At 41.8% G+C, this 22,626-nt stretch overlaps 1 protein-coding gene across 3 annotated transcripts in view; it reads left to right on the top strand.

Annotated features, from left to right (window-relative positions):
- The window catches only part of LOC119859790 (phosphoglucomutase-1), a 78,326-nt gene extending 59,142 nt beyond the window's left edge, over window positions 1-19,184 (top strand). For all 3 annotated transcript variants that reach the window (XM_038412396.2, XM_038412395.2, XM_038412397.2), the window contains 10 exons: window positions 2,908-3,070; window positions 3,276-3,422; window positions 5,951-6,076; window positions 8,785-8,975; window positions 9,721-9,875; window positions 10,766-10,881; window positions 13,422-13,557; window positions 16,310-16,493; window positions 17,686-17,820; window positions 18,904-19,184. In XM_038412396.2, the coding sequence (XP_038268324.1) occupies window positions 2,908-3,070; window positions 3,276-3,422; window positions 5,951-6,076; window positions 8,785-8,975; window positions 9,721-9,875; window positions 10,766-10,881; window positions 13,422-13,557; window positions 16,310-16,493; window positions 17,686-17,820; window positions 18,904-18,993 (1,443 nt within the window). In that variant the 3' untranslated portion in view covers window positions 18,994-19,184. The remainder of the gene's footprint in view (window positions 1-2,907; window positions 3,071-3,275; window positions 3,423-5,950; window positions 6,077-8,784; window positions 8,976-9,720; window positions 9,876-10,765; window positions 10,882-13,421; window positions 13,558-16,309; window positions 16,494-17,685; window positions 17,821-18,903) is intronic.
- The last annotated feature ends 3,442 nt before the right edge of the window (window positions 19,185-22,626 follow it).

Below are 22,626 nucleotides of genomic sequence, written 5' to 3'. Positions count from 1 at the left end.
AAGTCCTAACATCTTTTAGTGCAGTGTAGCTCACTTCAGTTTTTAATGGATTTCTAGATATGAGGTTTTTCTGTGAAAAAGGCAGATTCCACTGAAGATTTTATTTTTAAGGCAGAGAGAAAATATTAGCTGCCTCCACGGTTATTAAAATCGCTCATGGGGAATTTATGTGACCAAACCACTGATCTGATAGCATCATAGTTCATAGCAAACAGGTATAGAGAGTTCAGTCCCGCCTCCCCCCCCAATCTCTTGATCAACAAAATAATTTGCGGGGGGGGGGAAGAGGTGGGTTTAAAAAATTAGAAATAGCAGTCCACCTCATCTGCCATTGTAAATCAGTGTAGCTCCATCGAGGTCAATACATGGTCCAAACAGAAGATCTGTAGGATGCAAATTTATATCAGGTAATGATCAGGCCTACTGTTTGGACCATAAGTATTATGTCAAGTGCCTTTGATTTCCAGTTTCTTTGTAGCTCATTCACTATTTTAATAAGAAATGCTTATTTCTTATTAAAAAGCATAAAGCTGGTATCTCAGCTCATCTCCTGTGAAGATGAAGCAATACCCATTTACAGTAGCTGAGGATCTGGCTCTCTATTTATTTCCAATAAAATAGCCCACACATGTCTCTTAAATTTGATTTTATTGTAGTTTTTTTTATTTTCAGTAACATTTTTACATTCTGTCCTTTCTGTCACTGGTTAGCAATGCCGCTTGGTTTTTTATCAACTTCATGCTAACCCCAGTGTGTAGAATATAAAGTATAATTCTGAGAATATTTTCAGTGTAAAGTGTAAAATTATTATAACGCACGCATAGCTCATCTTAAAAGTGTAAAAGGCAATTCCATCAGTATGTGATGTAGGTGGGTACTGTCACCTCTATGAATGTGTGATCAGAAGGATTTTCAAATAAGACCCCCCACATTTGGTATCCCAGTAGTCTAATTTATATTGCATACTTTAAATGTGATTTATTTAATTAAAGGAAATGACTAAACTAGTAGTCCACTAAACCTGGCATGTATAAATAAAGACATCTATATTTAGAGGTCATAATTATGGTATGGTGAAAAGGATTGGTGAGTCTGCATTTAGTCCCCTTCCTGTTGGATAGATGTACTGAAGATGGGGCTGGTGGTGCAGACAGCCACCTGTTTGATTGAGAGAACAAGTCCTTGCTATTTAAGAGGCATAAAGAGCATCCACCTGTATTGTCAGTGAAGAGGAGAATAAGAGCTGGATTCTAGCACTTATCTAATTTTTTTTATTATAAAGGACTTGCATCCTATAGATTTTTCTGTATAACGTGTGTGTGTGTGTGTGTGTGTGTGTGGTGTGGGGAGGCAGTGGAGTTACCCGGTATTCCTTTTAAAATGTTGTGATCCAACACTGGCCTCTCAACAAGTTTAACTGGTGTATTTGAAATTCAAATCTGAGCATTGTGGGGAGGGGATTCCTATATTATGTACAATATAGTTCCCTTGTAACAAGAAACTTAGTAAGTTAAGGCTTTATGTGCAACTTACACAGTAGTCTTCCACAAAGAAACAAGTTTGAGTAGCAGCCGTGTTAGTCTGTATTTGCAAAAAAGAAAAGGAGTACTTGTGGCACCTTAGAGACTAACAAATTTATTTGAGCATAAGCTTTCATGAGCTACAGCTCACTTCATCGGATGCATTCGGTGGAAAATACAGACTTGATTAGCAACATCTTCCAAGCAGGACACTCATTTTGACAGGATTGTTTAACGTTTGTAATTGACAGAGAAGGCAGGAAAATAAAAAAACCAAAACTTCAGAGATGTTCCAATAAGCCTCTTTTACAGACTAGCCTCCTTTTAGTCTGGGTCCAGCAATCACTCACACCCCCATGGTTACTGTCCTTTGTTCCAGTTTCTTTTAGGTATCCTTTGGGGGTGGAGAGGCTCTCTCTTGAGCAAGCTGAAGACGTGGTTTTCATGGGTGTTTTATTGCAGAGTACACATACCCCAAGGGCTTGCTAACAGTGGTGCATATTGCTATTCACACTCCCGTAGTCTGACCTGTGGGGTAGAGTGCTGCACTGCAACTCCCTCGTGTGAACGTGGTGGGAGTGAACTAAGGTCTGATTTTCAGTATGGGGAGATCGATGCTGCTGCAATGGATGCAGCAGGGATCGATTTAGTGGGTCTAGTGAAGACCTGCTAAATCGATGGCAGAGCGCTCTCCGGTTGACCCCAGTACTCCACCTCTCCAAGAAGAGTAAGGTTAAGTCGACCGGAGAGCATCTCCTGTCAGCGCAGCGCAATGAAGACACCAAGGTAAGTCGACCTAAGCCCTGTCAACTCCAGCTACATTATTCGAATATGTGGAGTATATATGTCAAAATACCCCCGTAGTGAAGACAAGCCCTAAAAGTAGGCTTGGAAGGATTAGGTTTTTATTGGTAAATGTTGATTTCACACACAAACAGATGAAAAAATATTTCCATCAATAATAATCGAAATTTCCAGATAGGCAAATAGGAAAAACGTGGCTTGAGAACTTGTTAGAGTTTGATTTAAGGAAATCTTCTTTGTATATTTTGACATTGGCAATTTGTTTTTAATAGTTGTTGAGATTCAAAAAGTTAAATCTTTATAACTATTGTCATTAAATAATTGCTTGCTTTCCCCGGCATAATTTCCCTCCACTATGAAAATTTGTCTATAAAAATAGAAAAAATGCTTAAAAATAAACATTGATATCATCTGTCAAAATTGTATATGTAAAATAATTCTGCCAAGTCTAAAATTTACACACAACTGTGTGAGAGTTCTATAAATATTTGCATCTGTAAAGTTGTCATTTCTAACTTTCATGCTCTAGCAGTCTTTAAAATTGTGAATTTTGTTGATAGTTTGTTTTAAATCTTTGTTTTAGATTGGTCGTTTAGTGATTGGACAGAATGGAATTCTCTCCACCCCAGCTGTCTCCTGTATTATTAGAAAAATCAAAGCCATTGGTGGCATCATTTTGACAGCCAGTCACAACCCTGGTGGCCCAAATGGAGACTTCGGCATTAAATTCAATATTTCCAATGGAGGTAAAGTTTTCCCTGGTGGCCAACATTTCTTACATCAGTGAATATACCTTCAGTACTGTCAGCAGTATATTTCACTAAACGAAACAAGTGATCTTCTTCCCTTGTAAAATAATACTGTTCCCAAGAGAAACATTCTTATCCCTTGTCTTCTGATGTACCTATGGAATGCACACTCTAAAGACTTTCCTTCCTTTTTTACTTGTAGGTCCTGCTCCTGAAGGTATTACTGATAAAATTTTCCAAATTAGCAAGACTATTGAAGAGTATGCTATCTGCCCAGATCTGAAGGTGGACCTTGGTACCATTGGAAAGCAGCAATTTGACTTGGAGAACAAGTTTAAACCATTTACAGGCAATTGACACATTTATTCTTGTATAAATGTAATTTTTACTTTCATGGGGCAATTACATAGTATGTTAGTGCCTTCATTTGGCAAGATCATTTAATAGATTTTAAGGCCAAAAGGGATATGATCTGCTAGTCTGGCCTCCTGTATAACACAAACAGAATTTCACCCAGTGATTCCTGCATCAAGCACAACAACTTGTGGATGAACCAGAGCATGTGTTAAATTTTCAGAAGTGCCTAAGTGCATTAGGGCCCTAAGTCCCACTTTCAAAAGTGACATAGGCACTTTGGAGATTACATCCTATTGACTTCCAGTGAAAACTAGGTTCCCAAAAGCCAGATTTTCAGAGGTATTTAGGTGCCAAGTGAGATTTTTCAGAAGAACCTAGGTACCTTAATACTGTTGAAAATCTGACCTAAGTGCCTGTCACTTTGAAAATGTGACTTCTGAAAATTTACCCCCATACCTTTTTTGTAAAGGCATCTGATCTTAATTTAAAGGCTCCAAGTGATAGAGAATGCACCACATCCAATCTTCGCAATTTAAAATGTCTTATCATAGAAGATTAGATTTGGAAGAGACCACAGGAGGTCATCTAGTTCAATCCCCTGCTCAAATCAGGACCAACCCCAACTAAATCATCCTAGCCAGAGCTTTGTCAAGCTGGGCCTTAAAAACCTCTAAGGATGGAGATTCCACCACCTCCCTAGGTAACCCATTTCAGTGTTTCACCACCCTCCTAGTGAAATAGTGTTTCCTAATATCCAACCTAGACCTCCCCCACTGCAACTTGAGACCATTGCTCCTTGTTCTGTTATCTGCCACCACTCAGAACAGCCGAGCTCCATCCTCTTTGGAACCCCCTTCAGGTAGTTGAAGGCTCCTATCAAATCCCTACTCACTCTTCTCTTCTGCAGACTAGATAACCCCAGTTCCCTCAGCCTCTCCTCATAAGTCATGTGCCCCTGCCCCCTTATCATTTTAGTTGCCCTCTGCTGGACACTCTCCAATTTATTCATATCCTTTCTGTAGTGGGGGACCCAAAACTGGATGCAGTACTCGAGATGTGGCCTCACCAGTGCCGAACAGAGGGGAATAATCACTTTCCTCGGTCTGCTGGCAATGCTCCTATTAATGCAGCCCAATATGCCGTTAGCCTTCTTGGCAACAAGGGCACACTGTTGACTCATATGCAGCTTCTTGTCCTCTGTACTCCCCAGGTTTTTTTCTGCAGAACTGCTACTTAGCCAGTCAGTCTCCAGCCTGTAGCGGTGCATGGGATTCTTCCATCTTAAGTGCAGGACTCTGCACTTGTCCTCCTTGAACCTCATCAGATTTATTTTGGCCCAGTCGCTCTGGTCCCTATTTCTACCCTCCAGCATATCAACCTCTCCTCCCAGCATAGTGTCATCCACGAACTTGCTGAGGGTGCAATCCATCCTATCATCCAGATCATTAATGAAGATGTTGAACAAAACCGGCCCCAGGACCAACCCCTGGGGCTCTTCTCTTGATACCGACTGCCACCAGATATTGAGCCGTTGATCACTACCCATTGAGCCTAATGATCTAGCCAGCTTTCTATCCACCTTATAGTCCATTCATCCAATCCATACTTCTTCAGCTTGCTGGCAATTTTGTACTTACTTATTTTTTCCCACAAAAAAAATTAAATTTTTTCCAGGTGTTCTTTAAAATTTTGAATTGATTTTTATCTCTGCATTTGCACTTTTAAAAAGATCCAGTATGTTACAGGTTTTCTGTAAAATCAGACCATTTTTGCATACTTGCAATTAAATGTTAATTTTTTTTTTTCAGATTTAATTGTACGTAGTTCACACTGTGGGGTGGGTGGGGGGGAGAAACAATTTTGAATATTTTTATAACAAGGAACATGGTAGAATTCCTAGTTCCTTCAACCCCCAGTGTTAGCACACTGGGACTTTGCAGTAATACATTTTCCACTGCATTGCCTTTATGTGGACCAAATTCTGTTCTCAGTTACACAGGTGCAACCTTTTTCAAAGGTACAAATGAGAGTTAGTGTCTCATTCCCACTGACTTTTAGTAGAAGTTGTAGTCTAACTCTGGTAAATGCTTTTGAAAGTTCCACACTCATTGTAACTGAAAGCTGAATTTAACCCTCTGGAATGAAGAACAGAGAGATTAAGTTGTACTGGGAGCTACTTTTACCTTCAGGTTTCTGGCTGTGTTGATTAGGCTGCAAACCAATAGGGTATGGTAGTATGTAGTAGTAATGAAAATCTTCTAGAAAGTAGGATTGTAAAGTGAGCTGTTACCTCAGACGGTTTTCTCCATTGCCGTTATTAGGAACTGATACTGCGGGGTGTTCAAAGATCTTCTTATTTTGAATGACAGGCCTTTGTGCTAAGGAATGTCATCATGTCATAAGTAGCAAAGTTACCGTTTTGAATAGGATTTTAGTCTATCTGATCAGTCTAGTCATTGCTAGTCTCTTAGTGTATTGGGTTGTTTTTTGTTTTTTGTTGTTTTTTTTTTGGCTCTGCAGTTGAAATTGTGGACTCAGTGGAAGCTTATGCAAACATGTTGAGGAACATCTTTGATTTCAGTGCGCTAAAAGAACTACTTTCAGGACAAAACCACCTAAAGATACGCATAGATGCTATGCATGGAGGTATGAAATAATTACTGTCTCCTTATTTTTTTTTTTTTTTTTTTAGCTATTTCTTGGAGGGAGAAACTTTCATTGAAGAACTAGCTCACTCTTTTTTTGCTATCTTTTATTTTCCTCTGTTTGAGAAGTGCATTGCACTGTCTTTCATCATCATGAATCCTCATTTGTTCCAGCAGAGCTTTTGGGAAAAATTTTCAAAAGTGCCTGAGTGACTTAGGATCCTGAATGTAATTGACTTTCCTTCCCGCTCCCCCAACTCCCACATGCTAATTTTCAGTATTTTATTTGTAATGGTGGCAAAAGGGGAGTAGGTGGCTTTAGAGGGGCTCTTATAAACTGAGCTACTTACCACACCAAGTGGAAGACTGACTTCTTGCCTTCTCTAACATAAACACAGAGCAACATGTTCATTTAAATACAAAACCCTACACTACACAAACAAGTCTCCCTCTGGGGAGAGGATGAGAATGAACCACACATGACAAATGTTAGTCACATTGCTTAATGTGATAAGATATCAAGTGATGAAGTCAGTATGAGAACCTGTGTAATACAATAGATATAGAAAAGGAGGACTTGTGGCACCTTAGAGACTAACAAATTTATTTGAGCATAAGCTTTCGTGCACTACAGCTCACTTCATTGGAAGCTCATGCTCAAATAAATTTGTTAGTCTGTATTCGCAAAAAGAAAAGGAGTACTTGTGGCACCATAGAGACTAACACGACTGCTACTCTGGAACCTGACAATAGATATAGTTGTAGGTATGTCATGGGGGGGGAATCTTATTTAATGAGATTGTGTTTTTGCCTTCCTCCCCCTCATTTGGCATACTGGATGGAAGAGTTGGAGACAAAGAATTGAACACCCAGTTGGTCAATGCTGTGGCTGACTGATAACCTAAGAACCCTGGGACAAAAACGTATTGCGTATAACACGGAGTAATGCATTTGTCATGCCTCCTAGCAGTCTAGAGCTGTATTTCGGAGGGAGGTTGTTGGTTTTTTTTCTCCCTCTGCTCTAGAGAGATGAGCCAAATTCCAGGGAGATGGAAACATCTGTGTAAGTTACACCTCTCTGTAAGGAGGGGGGCAAGTTCTACACTGTGGAGGAGGAAGGGCAAATGGCGGCAGGAAAAACAACCAAGAGGAGAGTATGATGAGGTGAAAGATGAAGAAGGGGCTTTGCTCCACCTATGCAGAACTTGCCCCTGCTTGTTGAGGTGAAATTTACATCATCACTTACATCACTACTGAATTTGGCCCCTTCTTACTCGGGTTGCGTCCCTGATGATAATGGCATCACTATGGTCTAATGGCACAATTTGGCCCATAGTATAGAGAACAAATTTTAACACTCTGCTGTTTCAATACAGTGTGCAGAAAGCAGCAAAAGCTAACTGGGGTCTTCAGGCCTGTCAAAACTGCAGAATCAGCTACATAGTTGCTGGACCAATCTCAGTTGATGGCGAATTGACAGCTGACAGCTGCTGCTATAAAGAGAGTGTCATGATATTAGACGTGGACAGACTTCAAAAGAATCTTGCTAGTAATCTCATGGTAAATAGAATATGTCCCCTAATAGCAAGGTTACTTCCGAACTGCACTGAAAAAAATTTAAATTAGGGACGTCAGACATGTTGAATCTTTCAGATTTAATTTTTCGAACTTTTGTGTCTGATCTGAGTATTTAACATAATAAAAATACTGTGATCTCAAGAAATGAGTGGGGGGAACTTTATGGCGGCCAGTGGAAATGCTGCATTGCTCAGGTGTGTCGCTCTCATTAAAACGTGAGGCTTTATTTTCTTGAGAGCGAAACAAGGGTGTAGCCTAACCTGCAACCAGATCCATGCAGGAGGAATTTTAAATCCAGGTAAAGTCAGTTGAGCTCCACAAAGTGTCTATCATCTCAATCTGATTGCAGGATTGGAGCCTTAGACTGTAACTATATAGTATAGAAAAAAATATTTGCTATAGAAGGTTTGTGTGACTAGAGCCTTTGTAGATAACCTGCTCATGATGTTGCTACAGTAAAGCTTATTCTATGGGCATTCTTTGCACCCTTATTCCATCTTCTTCGCACCACAATCATGCTAACTCTGAAATTCTATGCTAACTTTTTTTTTTAAATTGCTTTGCGTATTGGTGTGTGAAACACAGAATATCATGCTATGTTGTTAGATGTTTAGGGCCAGCCTTCCCATTTTCTCTCCTGTTCCACGGAGCCATCACAGTGACCTGTATAGATTGTGAGCTTTTGGGAAGCAGGAAACATCTTTTTGTTGTTTTTGTACAGCATGTAGCACTGTGAGGTCCTGGTCCAGGACTTGGACGCCCAGGAGCTACCACAGTATAAATAACACATTGAGTAACTAAGTGCTTGATCTTGTCACTGTAGCCCCAAACCAGCAAAACACTTAAGCTCTTACTTGACGTTGAGCACGTGAGTAGTTTCATTGAACACTTTGGGCAACTTGTGTTTAAGTGTCAGGATCACAGTGCTCAGCACGTTGCAGGATCAGGCCTTTGTAAGCTTTGCTCTACAGTCAAAAAACCCATATGCTCCCAGTGTATTAAAACGGAAAGATCTTATAGTAGACGAGCAGCCTCTGGCTGAATCGTAGTGTCAACAAAATGTGCCGCTGGTTGAAGTTTAATTTAAAAAATAAAACGTTTAATCGTTTCCCTTTTTTTCCCCTCTGTTAGTTATGGGCCCCTATGTAAAGAAGATCCTGTGTGAGGAGCTTGGAGCTCCTGCAAATTCTGCTGTGAACTGTACACCTTTAGAGGACTTCGGTGGCCACCACCCAGACCCAAACTTAACCTATGCTGCTGACTTGGTCCAGTCTATGAAGACAGGAGAGTATGACTTTGGAGCTGCATTTGATGGAGATGGGGTAAATGAGCATGTGGCTGTTCTACATAAGCTCCCACCCCTACCGCACTGTCTAGTTGTTCTTAACTACAAACACTAGGGCACAAGCCTTAAAAGGCAGTGCTTCAATTGGAATAATGATTGTTGGATTCATTGATGCATAGTCTGCACTGGATTTATCCTGGGCGTAAGCTGATAGAATTCCCATGGATGTCAAAGCTGAATAGGTTGTTGCAGTCTAGTGATACTTGGCAAATGGTAGCTCATCCACATGTTATGCAAAGATGCCAAGACTAGACATTTAATAATGATGTTCCTGTGGGTGATTGGGAGTTTTGCTTTTGATTTCATTGGGAGCAGAATAGGACCAAAATGGGTTACAGCAGCACTGCACTAATGCCTATAGTCAGTTGCTCAGACAGTACAATTGATAGGAGATCAGGGATTTCCCTCCCATTCAATAGTTATGTATGAACAAAAATTGCTTGCTCTCATTTGTCACTATAACAGTAGTTCGTTACAAAGTTCAGATGATACTTAACAAGCTTTGGAGTTTATGAAAAAAACAAGATGTTGATGAAAATACCATCGATACAATGCTGCTTAAATGATTAAAAACTTCACACTCACTTTAATCCAGTAGAAAGTAACTCTGTGGTGCTGAATGGTTTTTACATCATGTGCCTGAAAAATAATGTTTACTCTGATACCTTTGTGCAGACAGTCGTAGCTAGAACTGAATTGTCCTCCTTTGTCATCTTCGTTAGGATCGGAACATGATTCTAGGGAAGCATGGGTTCTTTGTTAACCCTTCCGACTCTGTTGCTGTCATCGCTGCCAATATTTTCAGTATTCCTTACTTTCAGCACACCGGCGTTCGTGGCTTCGCGCGAAGCATGCCTACCAGTGGAGCAATTGATAGGTAGGACTCAGGGCATGGGGGTTGACAATTGTTCGTGTCATTTTTAAACCTTTTTGTGGTGGGTGAATTGTGCTGTCTCCCAGCAGTGACCATATTAAAACAGGCCTGAAACAATATCTTTAGTGGGAATAATGTTTACAAGCCATTTTCATACGACTGTTCCAAAAGCTATTGAGATCTTGCGGTTGGGTTTTCTTCAGCTTGGACCCTGGTCCTGAGAGATGCGAAGTGCCATCAACACCCATTGAGGCCAGTAGGGACTGAAGACACTAACCACCAGAAAGGGGGGCTGGAACAATTTGTGTAGTGGGGGTGCTGAGAGCCATTGAACCAAACTGTAAACCCTGTATATAATGGAAACTACTTCAAGCCAGAGGGCAGCAGCATCCCCAGCCCCCTAGTTCCAGCACTTGTGCCACCAGAGAAGAGAGGCTCAGCAGTTTGCACTCAGATGATCAGCTGAAACCTATTCACTAGGGAAGGCAGCACTGGACTGGGACTTGAGGGAACTAGGTTCTGTTTCCAGTGGTAAATCATTTCACCTCCCTGTGCCTCATTTTCCTCATCTGTAAAATGGAGATAATGATACTGGCCTCCTTTGTAAAGTACTGTGAGCTCCGCTGATGAAAAGTACTACATAGGAGCTAGGTGGCTTTTTTTTCTTCTTCTTCTGATTTCCTGATCAGTCCCCTCACCCCAAGGTAACACAAGAATAAAGTAAGGGACAAATGGACGAAGAGTTGTTGTTTAAAAAAAAAATCTGACTGACTCACTTTCACTGTTATGTTAAATGAGATGTTTGATAACAACTACTGTTACTGTTGCAGCATTTCACAAGGGTGTGCTAACAATCCAGCTGTGATATAACTTGCCTTCCTTGCCTTTTGAAGGGTGGCCAAAGCTACAAAGATCGCTTTGTTTGAAACTCCAACTGGCTGGAAGTTCTTTGGAAACTTAATGGATGCAAACAAACTGTCTCTGTGTGGAGAGGAAAGTTTTGGTACTGGTAAGTTTTTGTTCCTAATCTCGATGATGATATTCCTCACATTTAAATGCAGTTTAGCTCTTTCTGGAGAGGTGGGATTTATCTTTCACGTATAGGAGTTAATGTTTCCTGAATCATAAAAACAAAATTTGTTTACAAAAATTACTGGTGAAAATATACACAACTGTAAAAGTTCCTTGTTAAGCTGAGTCGGGGAAAAGCTAGTTTTCCTTTCAGGAAGGCCTATTCAGGAAGTTTGAGGGCCCCTTTACTAGCTGGTCATTGGGTCTGTGGGGATTAAATGCAATGCTAAATGTATTTTTTCAACTCTTGGTGGTCAGGAAAACCCCAGAAATGAAAACATTTAGAAGAAGAAACATGGTTTGGTGAATGTGGTTTTATTAGGGGAGGTTTCAGGTTGCTATTAAATCTCTGAGCTTAATAGGACCCTGGTTTTCCTGTTCTAAAAACAAGGTTTGATTTATAAAGATTAATTTAACACTTGCCTTTGAACTGTCGAAGCAAGGTGAATTGAGGTACAAAATGAATATCTTAGTAAATCTATTGGGGGTGGGCATGTGACTTAATACTGCCGTTTTGCATAGGGAAATTAAAATGTATAGAACTCCCTTTGCATAAGATAACATGCTGCAAAGTGTGTGGTATTCCAAGAGAAGTTTCAAGGCTAGCTATGTAGGTTCTTCTGCATCCATCACATAACATCTGAGTCCTCTCCTTGCTCTAGCAATGCTGATCTTCAGGGTCTTCATTGCTATGCAGGAGATCAGCATCAGAGTCACATAAAAGATATCTTGCTCTCTCTGGCCCTGATTCAGCAAAGCACTTAATCGTGTGCTTAGAGAGTTCACTGAATAAGGATGGACTTAATCGTGTACTTGATGTTAAGCAGCATATGGTTGGGAGTTGTAGTGGCAGCTGTTTGACTGAAGTGCCATCAGTCTCTGATGTGAATGCATCACAGTTGTCTGGCTGTGACTTCTGGTGGCTGAACAAGCTGCATCATGGATGAGCCTCTGATTGAAGGGTGTTTGCTGCAGTTCTGGGCTTGTCTGTACTGATGATGATATTTTTGGAGGGCAAGTGCTATTCCTCTGGATGAGAGGGAGGAGGACAGTTTTGGAAAACTCAGGGCCTCTCTATAAATGGTGCAAAGAAACCTTGGCCATTATCAGAAGTAAAAGTGTTTGAGTCATTGCCCTGGGTATCTATATGCAGATGCCCTAGTGTGTGGGTAATGTATGAGAGAGCACCAGAATTGAAGTAAATGACAGTACCTAGAAAGGAAAAGAACTGGATGGCCTAGGGAGTTGCTGGTAGGCTGTGGGGTTGTCTCCAGATCAGCGATTTTCAGGTGGTGTCGGATGAATAGTGTCCTAAAATTGTTGCCATCAGATGCCCCATGTGAAATGGCTTGGTGGTTTCCATCCAACCCAGGAAGGTGAACACCACACTATAACTGGCTTCTTTGGAGATCAGGCGAGAGAGTGAAAGGTTTATGATTTTATGACTCAGTAGCCATGGAGCCTCTCCTTCCTACAGAGCGATATGCTGGCAGGATTGATGCAGAAAGCAGGATCGCATGGGTTGCACTAACACTGCCTGTGTTGTATCTGCTTTGTGGATAAAAAGAGGATGCATGCCCAGGGTTGCCAATCTAGCACATAATTCAATTCAAAGAATTAAAAAGGAATGAAATACTCTTTATTGTAAGTTACTAGGGGAATATGAAGCTTGAGGGAGCATGTGGGTCACATGTAACTGCTGAGGGGACATTACATATGGCAGTTAGATAGTCCAATAAAATGGAAACAAACGTACCTTCTGAAATCAATCAGAATTTAGATACGACCTAAAAAACTCTGCATAATGCAAGATGACAGAATTTCAGACTTCGTACTTGAGCACTTTATTCCAGGGATGAGTGGATACATTATATAGGACCTTTATTTGGATGTGTACACCTGCTGGAAAAGGGTGCCTGTCTACATGCTCTAGGCTGTCTTGTTGTAACTGTAAAATACCATCTGAATAAAACCACAGTGTAACTAAAGTGCAGCAGTGCAATTCAGTATAACTCCTCAGTGGTAAACCAGCCAGTTTAAGGAGCTACGGGACAGAGTTTTAAAGGTATTCAGGCACCTAGTGGGATTTTTTAGGTATTTTAAAGGTATTTAGGTGCACTAGGTACTTTTGAAAATCCCACTAGGCACCTAAATACCTGTTTTAAAAATCTGTCCCTATATGTTTAGTTCATAGATTCCAAAGCCAGAAGGGATCACTGTGATCATCTAATCTGACCTCCTGTATAACATATGCCATAGAACTTTCCCAAAATGTGTGTGGTTGGGGGGGGGGGAATTAATTTGTTATTTAAATACATGAGCTCTGTAAATATTATAATCCAGAGGGTGTAGTTCTTAACATTTGTCATATGTGTTGGTTTAAATCTGTGTGGTTGGCAGCTTGATGGACGAGAGCTTTAACGCAAACTCTCAAGTGAAAGTAATTGTTCAGTTTGTTTCTGCTTTTGCACATTGCAGGCTCTGATCATATCCGTGAAAAGGACGGGCTGTGGGCTGTCCTGGCGTGGCTGTCTATAATAGCTGTCCGCAAACAGAGCGTGGAGGACATCCTGAAAGATCACTGGCAGAAATATGGGCGGAACTTCTTCACGAGGTGAGGGAAGAGCCAGGTGATGGCTCACCATGATGAAGCAGGACCCTTTGCGGAGAGCAGAATGTGTTCAGTCCCCAGCCCTGGGACAGAAGGGAAGGAATGCTAAGAAGGGTCAAGTGCCCTGACTGCTAAATACTGAAAACTTCTCCAAAACCCTGTGAAGTGTGTTACTTACACTGGGAGAACCTTGACCGCCACAACTAGGATGGCTTCTCTGTCCGTAACTCAGCTTTGTTATTTTTAGGGCATTGTCGATGTCTCAGCAGTTCAGTTTACGTGCCATGAATATCAAAGCATCTCTGGGTAAATTTAAAATGCAGGACTGTTAGTCTTAACTCTGCTTTCTGCCCAGTTTAAATTGCCGCCAGTATGTTGTTTCAACACATTCTTTTGGGTATTGATCTTTAGGCAGGATTTTTGTCTTCTATTAGACTAGCATCTGCATTGAGAAGGAGTACTTGTGGCACCTTAGAGACTAACAAATTTATTAGAGCATAAGCTTTCGTGAGCTACAGCTCACTTCATCGGATGCATTTGGTGGAAAAAGCAGAGGAGAGATTTACACACACACACACAGAGAGAGAGAGAGAGAGAGAGAGAGAGAGAGAGAGAGAACATGAAACAATGGGTTTATCATACACACCGTAAGGAGAGTGATCACTTAAGATAAGCCATCACCAGCAGCAAGGGGGGGAAAGGAGGAAAACCTTTCATGGTGACAAGCAAGGTAGGCTAATTCCAGCAGTTAACAAGAATATCAGAGGAACAGTGGGGGGTGGGGTGGGAGGGAGAAATACCATGGGGAAATAGTTTTACTTTGTGTAATGACTCATCCATTCCCAGTCTCTATTCAAGCCTAAGTTAATTGTATCCAGTTTGCAAATTAATTCCAATTCAGCAGTCTCTCATTGGAGTCTGTTTTTGAAGCTTTTTTGTTGAAGGATAGCCACTCTTAGGTCTGTGATCGAGTGACCAGAGAGATTGAAGTGTTCTCCAACTGGTTTTTGAATGTTATAATTCTTGACGTCTGATTTGTGTCCATTCATTCGTTTACGTAGAGACTGTCCAGTTTGGCCAATGTACATGGCAGAGGGGCATTGCTGGCACATGATGGCATATATCACATTGGTAAATGCGCAGGTGAACGAGCCTCTGATAGTGTGGCTGATGTGATATCCCCTGAATAGATATGTGAACAGAGTTGGCAACAGGCTTTGTTGCAAGGATAGGAATTCCTACAACTACAATACCCACCTGCTGAAGTGAAGAAACAGATTGACAGAGCCAGAAGAGTACCCAGAAGTCACCTACTACAGGACAGGCCCAACAAAGAAAACAACAGAACGCCACTAGCCATCACCTTCAGCCCCCAACTAAAACCTCTCCAATGCATCATCAAGGATCTACAACCTATCCTGAAGGACGAGCCATCGCTCTCTCAGATCTTGGGAGACAGACCAGTCCTTGCTTACAGACAGCCCCCCAATCTGAAGCAAATACTCACCAGCAACCACACACCACACAACAGAACCACTAACCCAGGAACCTATCCTTGCAACAAAGCCCGTTGCCAACTCTGTCCACATATCTATTCAGGGGATACCATCATAGGGCCTAATCACATCAGCCACACTATCAGAGGCTCGTTCACCTGCGCATCTACCAATGTGATATATGCCATCATGTGCCAGCAATGCCCCTCTGCCATGTACATTGGCCAAACTGGACAGTCTCTACGTAAAAGAATGAATGGACACAAATCAGACATCAAGAATTATAACATTCAAAAACCAGTTGGAGAACACTTCAATCTCTCTGGTCACTCGATCACAGATCTTAGAGTGGCTATACTTCAACTAAAAAGCTTCAACGAGAGACTGCTGAATTGGAATTAATTTGCAAACTGGATACAATTAATTTAGGCTTGAATAGAGACTGGGAATGGATGAGTCATTACACAAAGAAACTATTTCCCCATGTTATTTCTCCCTCCCACCCCACCCCCCACTGATCCTCTGATATTCTTGTTAACTGCTGGAATTAGCCTACCTTGCTTGTCACCATGAAAAGTTTTCCTCCTTCCCCCCCCCTGCTGCTGGTGATGGCTTATCTTAAGTGATCACTCTCCTTACAGTGTGTATGATAAACCCATTGTTTCATGTTCTCTGTGTGTGTGTGTGTGTGTGTGTGTGTGTGTGTGTGTGTGTAAATCCTCTGCTTTTTCCACCAAATGCATCCGATGAAGTGAGCTGTAGCTCGCGAAAGCTTATGCTCTAATAAATTTGTTAGTCTCTAAGGTGCCACAAGTACTCCTTTTCTTTTTGCGAATACAGACTAACACGGCTGCTACTCTGAAACCTGTCATCTGCATTGAGACCACAAATGGCAAATTAATTTGTAATCTCTTCAGTGATAGAGCTGTACAGGGTGTGCAACTTGTTCCTAGTGCGGGGGCCTCTGGCAGCACTGACATACCGATAACCAATATACCTGAAGCCAGTGCTGTGCTGTGTTTTACTTCTATAACTGCTAAATTTATCCACTCCAGTGTATTCCTTTGTTACTGTTTGTAGGATTTGCTTAACCAGCTGTAAGACTCTCAGGTGCCTGGAACTGCAGAGACCATTTATAAGGGACTAAACCCAACCTTTAAATCAAACAAGATTATTTTTAAATGGGTGGCTCCCAAAACATTTTTTTGTCACCACAAAAAAGCCTCCCTAACTTTTCATTCTACCGTGGCTGGTTCTAGATATGACTATGAGGAGGTGGACGCAGACGGAGCTAACAAAATGATGAAGGATCTAGAAACCATGATGTTTGATCGTTCCTTTGTGGGGAAGCAGCTGTCAGCTGGTGATAAAGTTTACACTGTTGAGAAAGCCGATAACTTTGAATACAGCGATCCTGTGGATGGAAGCATCTCCAGAAACCAGGTCAGACTGGGAAACTACTTTGTCTATAACTTGCAGTGCTGTTTTTGAAGAATATGTGGTTCTGACTAGATATTTCCAGTTAAAATTTCAACAAGGTTATCCTGGCCTTTGTGCCAAAAGCTTTATCCCGCTATTAAAAACCTTCCTCCCCACCCTGTTACATGCGTTTTATAACTATAGGCCAGGTCCTGGCCTTTGGTTGGTGCTGCCAAGGAGGGACTGAAGGAAGAGAGGGCCTGAAGGCTGTTCTAACCTGACCCAGCTGACAGTGGCCCCAACACATTGCTAGGGCAGCCAGGGATCACCACAGTGCAGTGGTGACCGGTTCTGGCCTCGCCCCATGCCACCAGCTCAATGGAAGATGGTACAAGAGCTATGATGATGACTTTGCCCTGCCTAAGGATTTTTCTGTGCAGGGGGAGATCCGTCAGGAGTTGAATTTGCTGGGTTTGGGCTGCTTTGCACAGAAAGAGTGGCGCAAACTAGGTGAAGCATGGCTCAGGCCTATAATCTTTAGTTATAGGTTAGTGATTCCAAAGGGCAAATACGTTTGTTTTATATCCTGATCCTGTTGCTTTGTTGCCATCTTGCAGAACGCAGGTAGCACTGCAGCAGCTGTCAGAGAGCAGCGGTAGCTAAGGACTGAATTCCAGCATTTGAAAGTCAAGGAGCTATTGAATATATACAAGATGAGTTACCCGGTACTATGCAAGTTATTTAAATAAAATTGTCCTGTAGATGGGTCTGGTTTGCAGCATACTGGGGAGAGGGGAATGCTAACTGGAAAGGAATAATGGACAAAGGCACTGAGAATTGTTACTTTGCATTTAAAATGTTTGAATTATTTTCTTTTAAATGGAGTTTGCCCGGAAGTGCAGTGATAGCATGATAGGCTGGTATGCAGAGAATCAGAGTTGGTCTCCTGTTTCCAAGCCAGTAATAGGGCTAGGGTCTTCATGATACTTTGGATTCAAAAGCTGTCATAATCTAGGAAATGCTCAAGTGTGGCACAGGAGGGACACGTAGTCAGTCGCGGTAAGAGGAACAAACAGGGTGCTATTTGCAACTTCTGTTGCCCTCTGATGAAGAATGACCAGTGAAATGACATGACAGGTTTGCTGGAAGGTACATCAGGTATTTGAAGAGGCAGATAAATGTGTGTATTAATTTTGTTCTCATTTGCACTTGCTAGGGTTTAAGGCTCATCTTCACTGATGGTTCTCGCATCATCTTCAGACTAAGCGGTACCGGCAGTGCTGGAGCGACCGTGCGACTATACATTGATAGCTATGAGAAAGATGCTCCAAAAATATATGAAGATCCACAGGTAACTGTCGTATCCAGACTTTGGTACCACTCTGTTCTTCCTTTTCCAAAAAGTTCCCTTTGAGGGGAGCATGACTGAGAGAGCCACTATAAGCTTAGGTGCTGGAACTGGGGATGCTGCCTCACCCCTTGGCTTGAAGTGGTTTCCATCATATACAGGGTTTACAGTTTGGTTCAGTGGTTCTCCCACTGTGCAAATGGTTCCAGCCCCTCTGACTATGAGGTGATCACTATTTCAGAAACAGGTGTCACAGTTCCTTAAATCTCTCTACTCCATATGGAGCACGTAGTTGTTTGTTCAGAATTCATCACAATTTCCTCCACAACTGCATTTTATTTTGTCTACCTATCTAAGTGGTACGTAGCATGGTTGAGTATTTGATTACAAGCTGGGGAAGGCACTGGTTCAAAGCTGAATGATACTTTTGGTTGGAGAATTGAATCCCCAAGGATCAGAACAACATTTGGGAAATACATATTTCAAAACAAATCCCCCAAAATCCATGGGGCATGGAAGACTGCAGCTCTGAGATAACAGAATCTGTTATGTTCTGCACTAGTTTTAATGTACCTTCTCCAAGTTTCCTTTAAAAAAAAAAATGGTGGTAACCTCTCTTGTGCACCTTCTTAACATCTCCCGTCAATGTCTCTGAACTTTTTTAGACAAACTGTTTAGCCAGAAAAAGGGAAAAAATGTAGTTATATTGGGGATGGGGTATTGTGGTTGAGTTAGTATCATTTGCCGTTTGTGGAACATAAGAAAATCATGATTTCAGAACAGCATAGAACTGAGAAGTATAGAAGTCAAAGTAGCCATATTTGTTAGTTCACTTTGTAAAGTTCCATAGAACATCTGTCTTCCTATTTGGGGCCGAATTCACGGTTTGTCTTGGTTGTGTAGCAGCTACGTTTCACAACGTTGAAATAATAGTACTACAATCTGTTGTGAATGAGTGTTCAGACTTGTGTTTTAGGGACTCAGATCAAACGTCCAACAATCCGTTAGAAGAGAATGAGCCCTAAAGGCTCAAGCAGTAACATGCCATTGGTCAGTAGTTTTGATCTGTCTTTCTCCTTTTGGCAGGTCATGTTGGCTCCTCTCATTGGTATTGCACTGAAGCTTTCACAGCTCCATGAAAGAACTGGCCGTTCCGGCCCCACAGTCATCACATGAAAAGGCTAGGACCTGATGCTAACTGTGTGCAGTGCAGAAACGGCTGGCTGTGCTGAATGCGTCAAACGAAATCATCCAGTCCTCCTCTTTATCAAATTGGTCACTAAAAGCAATGTTAATTCTATTTAAAAGTATTATTTAAACTGATAAAAGGCTAGATGTTATTAATAAACCAAAATCACCATTGTTTACGCTGTGTATATTGATGCATTGCCTGTTTGTCACATGGCACTATTATAATTTGGGTATAGTCCTCACTTAGCATAGCCGTTTGGTTTAGCATATGTAATTTTTCTTTTGCTAAAACAAAAAGCTGTGAAGAGAACAATGAAGCTAAATTCTTCTGTGATAATGGCCTTGTTTTCTATCTCATGATAGTGCAAGTACCTTTTCTTGATTATACATAATTTTTTACATTTTATGTCTCAGGGCTTGTCTACCTGGCTCCAGCAAAGCGCACTAGACAGGTGTGATTTGTAAACCTCTCTAACATGTTACACTCTAGCTTCTCTATGTAGACACCCCACTCTAAAAGATACCTAGTTTGTGTTAATACATTCCTGTTTCAAACAGAGCACACCAGAAGGGTTTATATGGGGCAGTTAGAGTGCAACTCTAGGTTAGTTGATCTTTACAAATCACACCCTTTTGGCGCACTTAGCCATGCCATGTAGACAGGTCCTCAGAAAGTTCAATTACTTGTATTGCTGTTTGGTACTCCCCACCCATGCCCCGCCTAATAGTTTTCTTTTTTAAAGAAAGAATTTATATAAATTGATCTTTATTTGCCACATTTGGTGATACAATAATCCCTCTATACAATGCTAATAACAAGCATGAGAGGATATTAAAGTGAAGTGGACCGGTATTACTCTTCAGTGTTTTTTTTTTTTTTTAAATTGCTCAAAATTGTAATAGGTTTGTTTTTTGAAGAAGAAAGATACGCCCTGAATGTAACTCATCAAAATGTACTACAGCGATAAAATAGTTGAAATAATAAGATTTCAGACACTAATAACTACTTTTATATTCTTGAAGCCATTAAGCCAAAAATGGTTGCTCTGTGGATGGCTTGAATTGCTTTTCTACCTGTGACTTATGTGCTCATGTAACCTACACTCAGACAATATGGTGCTCTGCCCCTTCTCGTGGCCATATACAGAGGTTGATGAGCTTGCTACTGCCTCAGTTAACAGACCTGGATCCCATAGCTCAGGCTGTAGAAGCTCATGCTTCAAGATCCTGAGGTTCCAGGTTCAATTTCGGCTGCGGATGATCCATGTAGAAGTGTGGTATTACACAAGCATCGGGAATTCCTTTTAAAAACCTGTTATGAGACTCTGAAGTGGATGAAAACTGAGAAGAGATTCCCCTGGTTTCTGGCTATGAAAGTGAGAGAACCCAACAACAGCCAGCTTAGAAAGCAGATAGGGGAGGCGGAGCCAACCAATCTGAGATCTAGTCAGCACTTCCCGCAAATAGTCACCTTTAACACTGTCGGATACCATTTAGCCTCTTAGGAACCAGCCAAGGACTGTGCCATGAATATATTCAGCTCAGCAACACTTAACAATGCCAAGTGCCAATCTTCCCCTTTCCTCTGGTCTGATGAGGTGATGCACCTCCATTACCTAATATAGTCTGTGGCAAAATCCTTAACAAGAGTCCCTATTTACTATGAAAACTGCCATCAAGAATATACATATTCCTCCACAGCTTTCAGTTTTTCTTCCCCGAGGAACAAAAATCCAAATTCATGGTGTCAGACCCGGCTTTCAGTCTGATTGGGGCTTTTTGGTTGGTTGGTGGGTGTTTTGCAAACTTAATGAAGAGGGAGGCCAAGTTCATCAGAAACAGGTATCTAAAACTAGGTTCCAAAATCCATATTTAGGTATCTCGATAGTTATTCAAAAAATCAAGCAGCCAGCAACTCCCATTGTAGCCAATTATTTTAATAAAGCTCCACACTGGTGCAGGTACTTGCAAATATGAATTGTGCGCAGGAGTGAGACCTTAGTTCATAATAAGACTGACTTATTTCTGGTACATTCTGAATTATAATTTACTATATGTTGGGACACTATTGACCTTTACCTTAGTTTTACAGTGCATATTATAAGTAATATCTCAAAGGGGGGTTTGCAGAGGTGAAAAGGGTCTGTATACCTGTACTAGTTGGAAACAACAGAAAAAAACTTTAACCAAATAAGACTCTGCCACGGTCATTTAAAGAAGTACAATTACCTTGAATCTAAAAGCCAAGCAAAGTGTATAATTTCTTCCAAAGCAATTACAGAAAATACATGCTGCATGTGTCAAACCCAGCAATTAAAAGTTGCAAATGAATGTGGTCCAACCCATTCTTAGGTTTTGGGTTTATATTATCAAAGCAAATAAAATCACAGTCCAAGTGCAGTTACCCCATTGTATCAAAGAGATGCAACTGTTTGGCTCAGGAGATTGTTTCAAATCTTGCTCAGGTTGGTAACTGAAACTAATCTGATGGCTGTTCAGTGGTTTATGTGGAATGAGTTAGTAGTCTCAATCTAGTTCCTAAGGGACAGATGTCCACAGTATGGAGATCCCCATCACAACTTTACACAATTTTGGCATAGGACTATGGTAAAGAACTATGAATCCATTTACTCATGGCCTGTGCTCTACAGGAAGTCAAACTAGATGCTCACAGTGCTCCCTTCTAGCCAGGGCTGTCCTTACCCATATGCAAAGTATGAAGCTGTGTAGGGCATCAAATTTCCTGGTGCCCTGCACAGCTGCATGCTGCTCCAGCCCCTGCCCCACCTCTTCCCCTTGGCCCTAGCCCCTGCTCCGTCCCGGCCCCATTCCCTTGAGGACTCCAGAAGCACTCAGGCCTGCACTCACCGGCAGCGGTGAGTAGAGCTACCCAGCCCCAGCCTGCTCCGCTCCCCTGGCTCCCAGCTGCGCTGCCTTCAAGTGCTGGGCAACAGTTTCCCCCTCCTCCCAAGCCTGAGAGCCAGGGGAGCAGAGCAGGCTGGGACCAGGTCACTCCACTTCCCGCAGGAAGTGGCCAGCCCCCATTCCCCACTGAGGCCTGGGGCCAGCTCCCTCCCCCTGCTCCCCTTCATGGAGGCCTGGGGCGGGTCCCCACACAGCCCCATGGGGGGGCTGCGTAGGGCACCAAAATAGCTAGGGACAGCCCTGCTTATGGCCGTAGAATCTTATGAAAATTAGCACTTATGAAAATTGTAAAGTCATGCCAGTGCTGCAACTCACACGAGGAAGTTTGCACTCCATTTGAAATTTGTACAGCTGCCTCTCCTGGTTGCCAACTTAGCTACTTTGTCACTAGATTTAGTGACTTTTTGGTTTCGCTAACAAGAAAATAAGTGTCAAAGTGACCAGTGACAAATCTAGCAACTTCTACTGCTAATTTCAGTGACATTCAGAGAAAGAAGTCACCAAAAGGTATAGTCACAAAATCATTCACAAGCAGCTCAGTAGTGTTAATGAAATCCATGCTCTTCTTACTACTCTCCCTGCACACCCTGTGATAAAGGGAAAGCTGGCTAATGAAGCGGACAGGGCAGGGGGGACGGGTTAGCCAGCGAGGAGAACCACACGATGGAAGGTGGGGTGGGATGAGACGGGCAT

Source organism: Dermochelys coriacea, chromosome 8, assembly GCF_009764565.3.
Source record: "Dermochelys coriacea isolate rDerCor1 chromosome 8, rDerCor1.pri.v4, whole genome shotgun sequence".
Classification (NCBI taxonomy): domain Eukaryota; kingdom Metazoa; phylum Chordata; order Testudines; family Dermochelyidae; genus Dermochelys; species Dermochelys coriacea.
The sequence above is the reverse complement of the archived record's forward strand: the minus strand, read 5'-3'. Positions and strand labels throughout refer to the sequence as shown.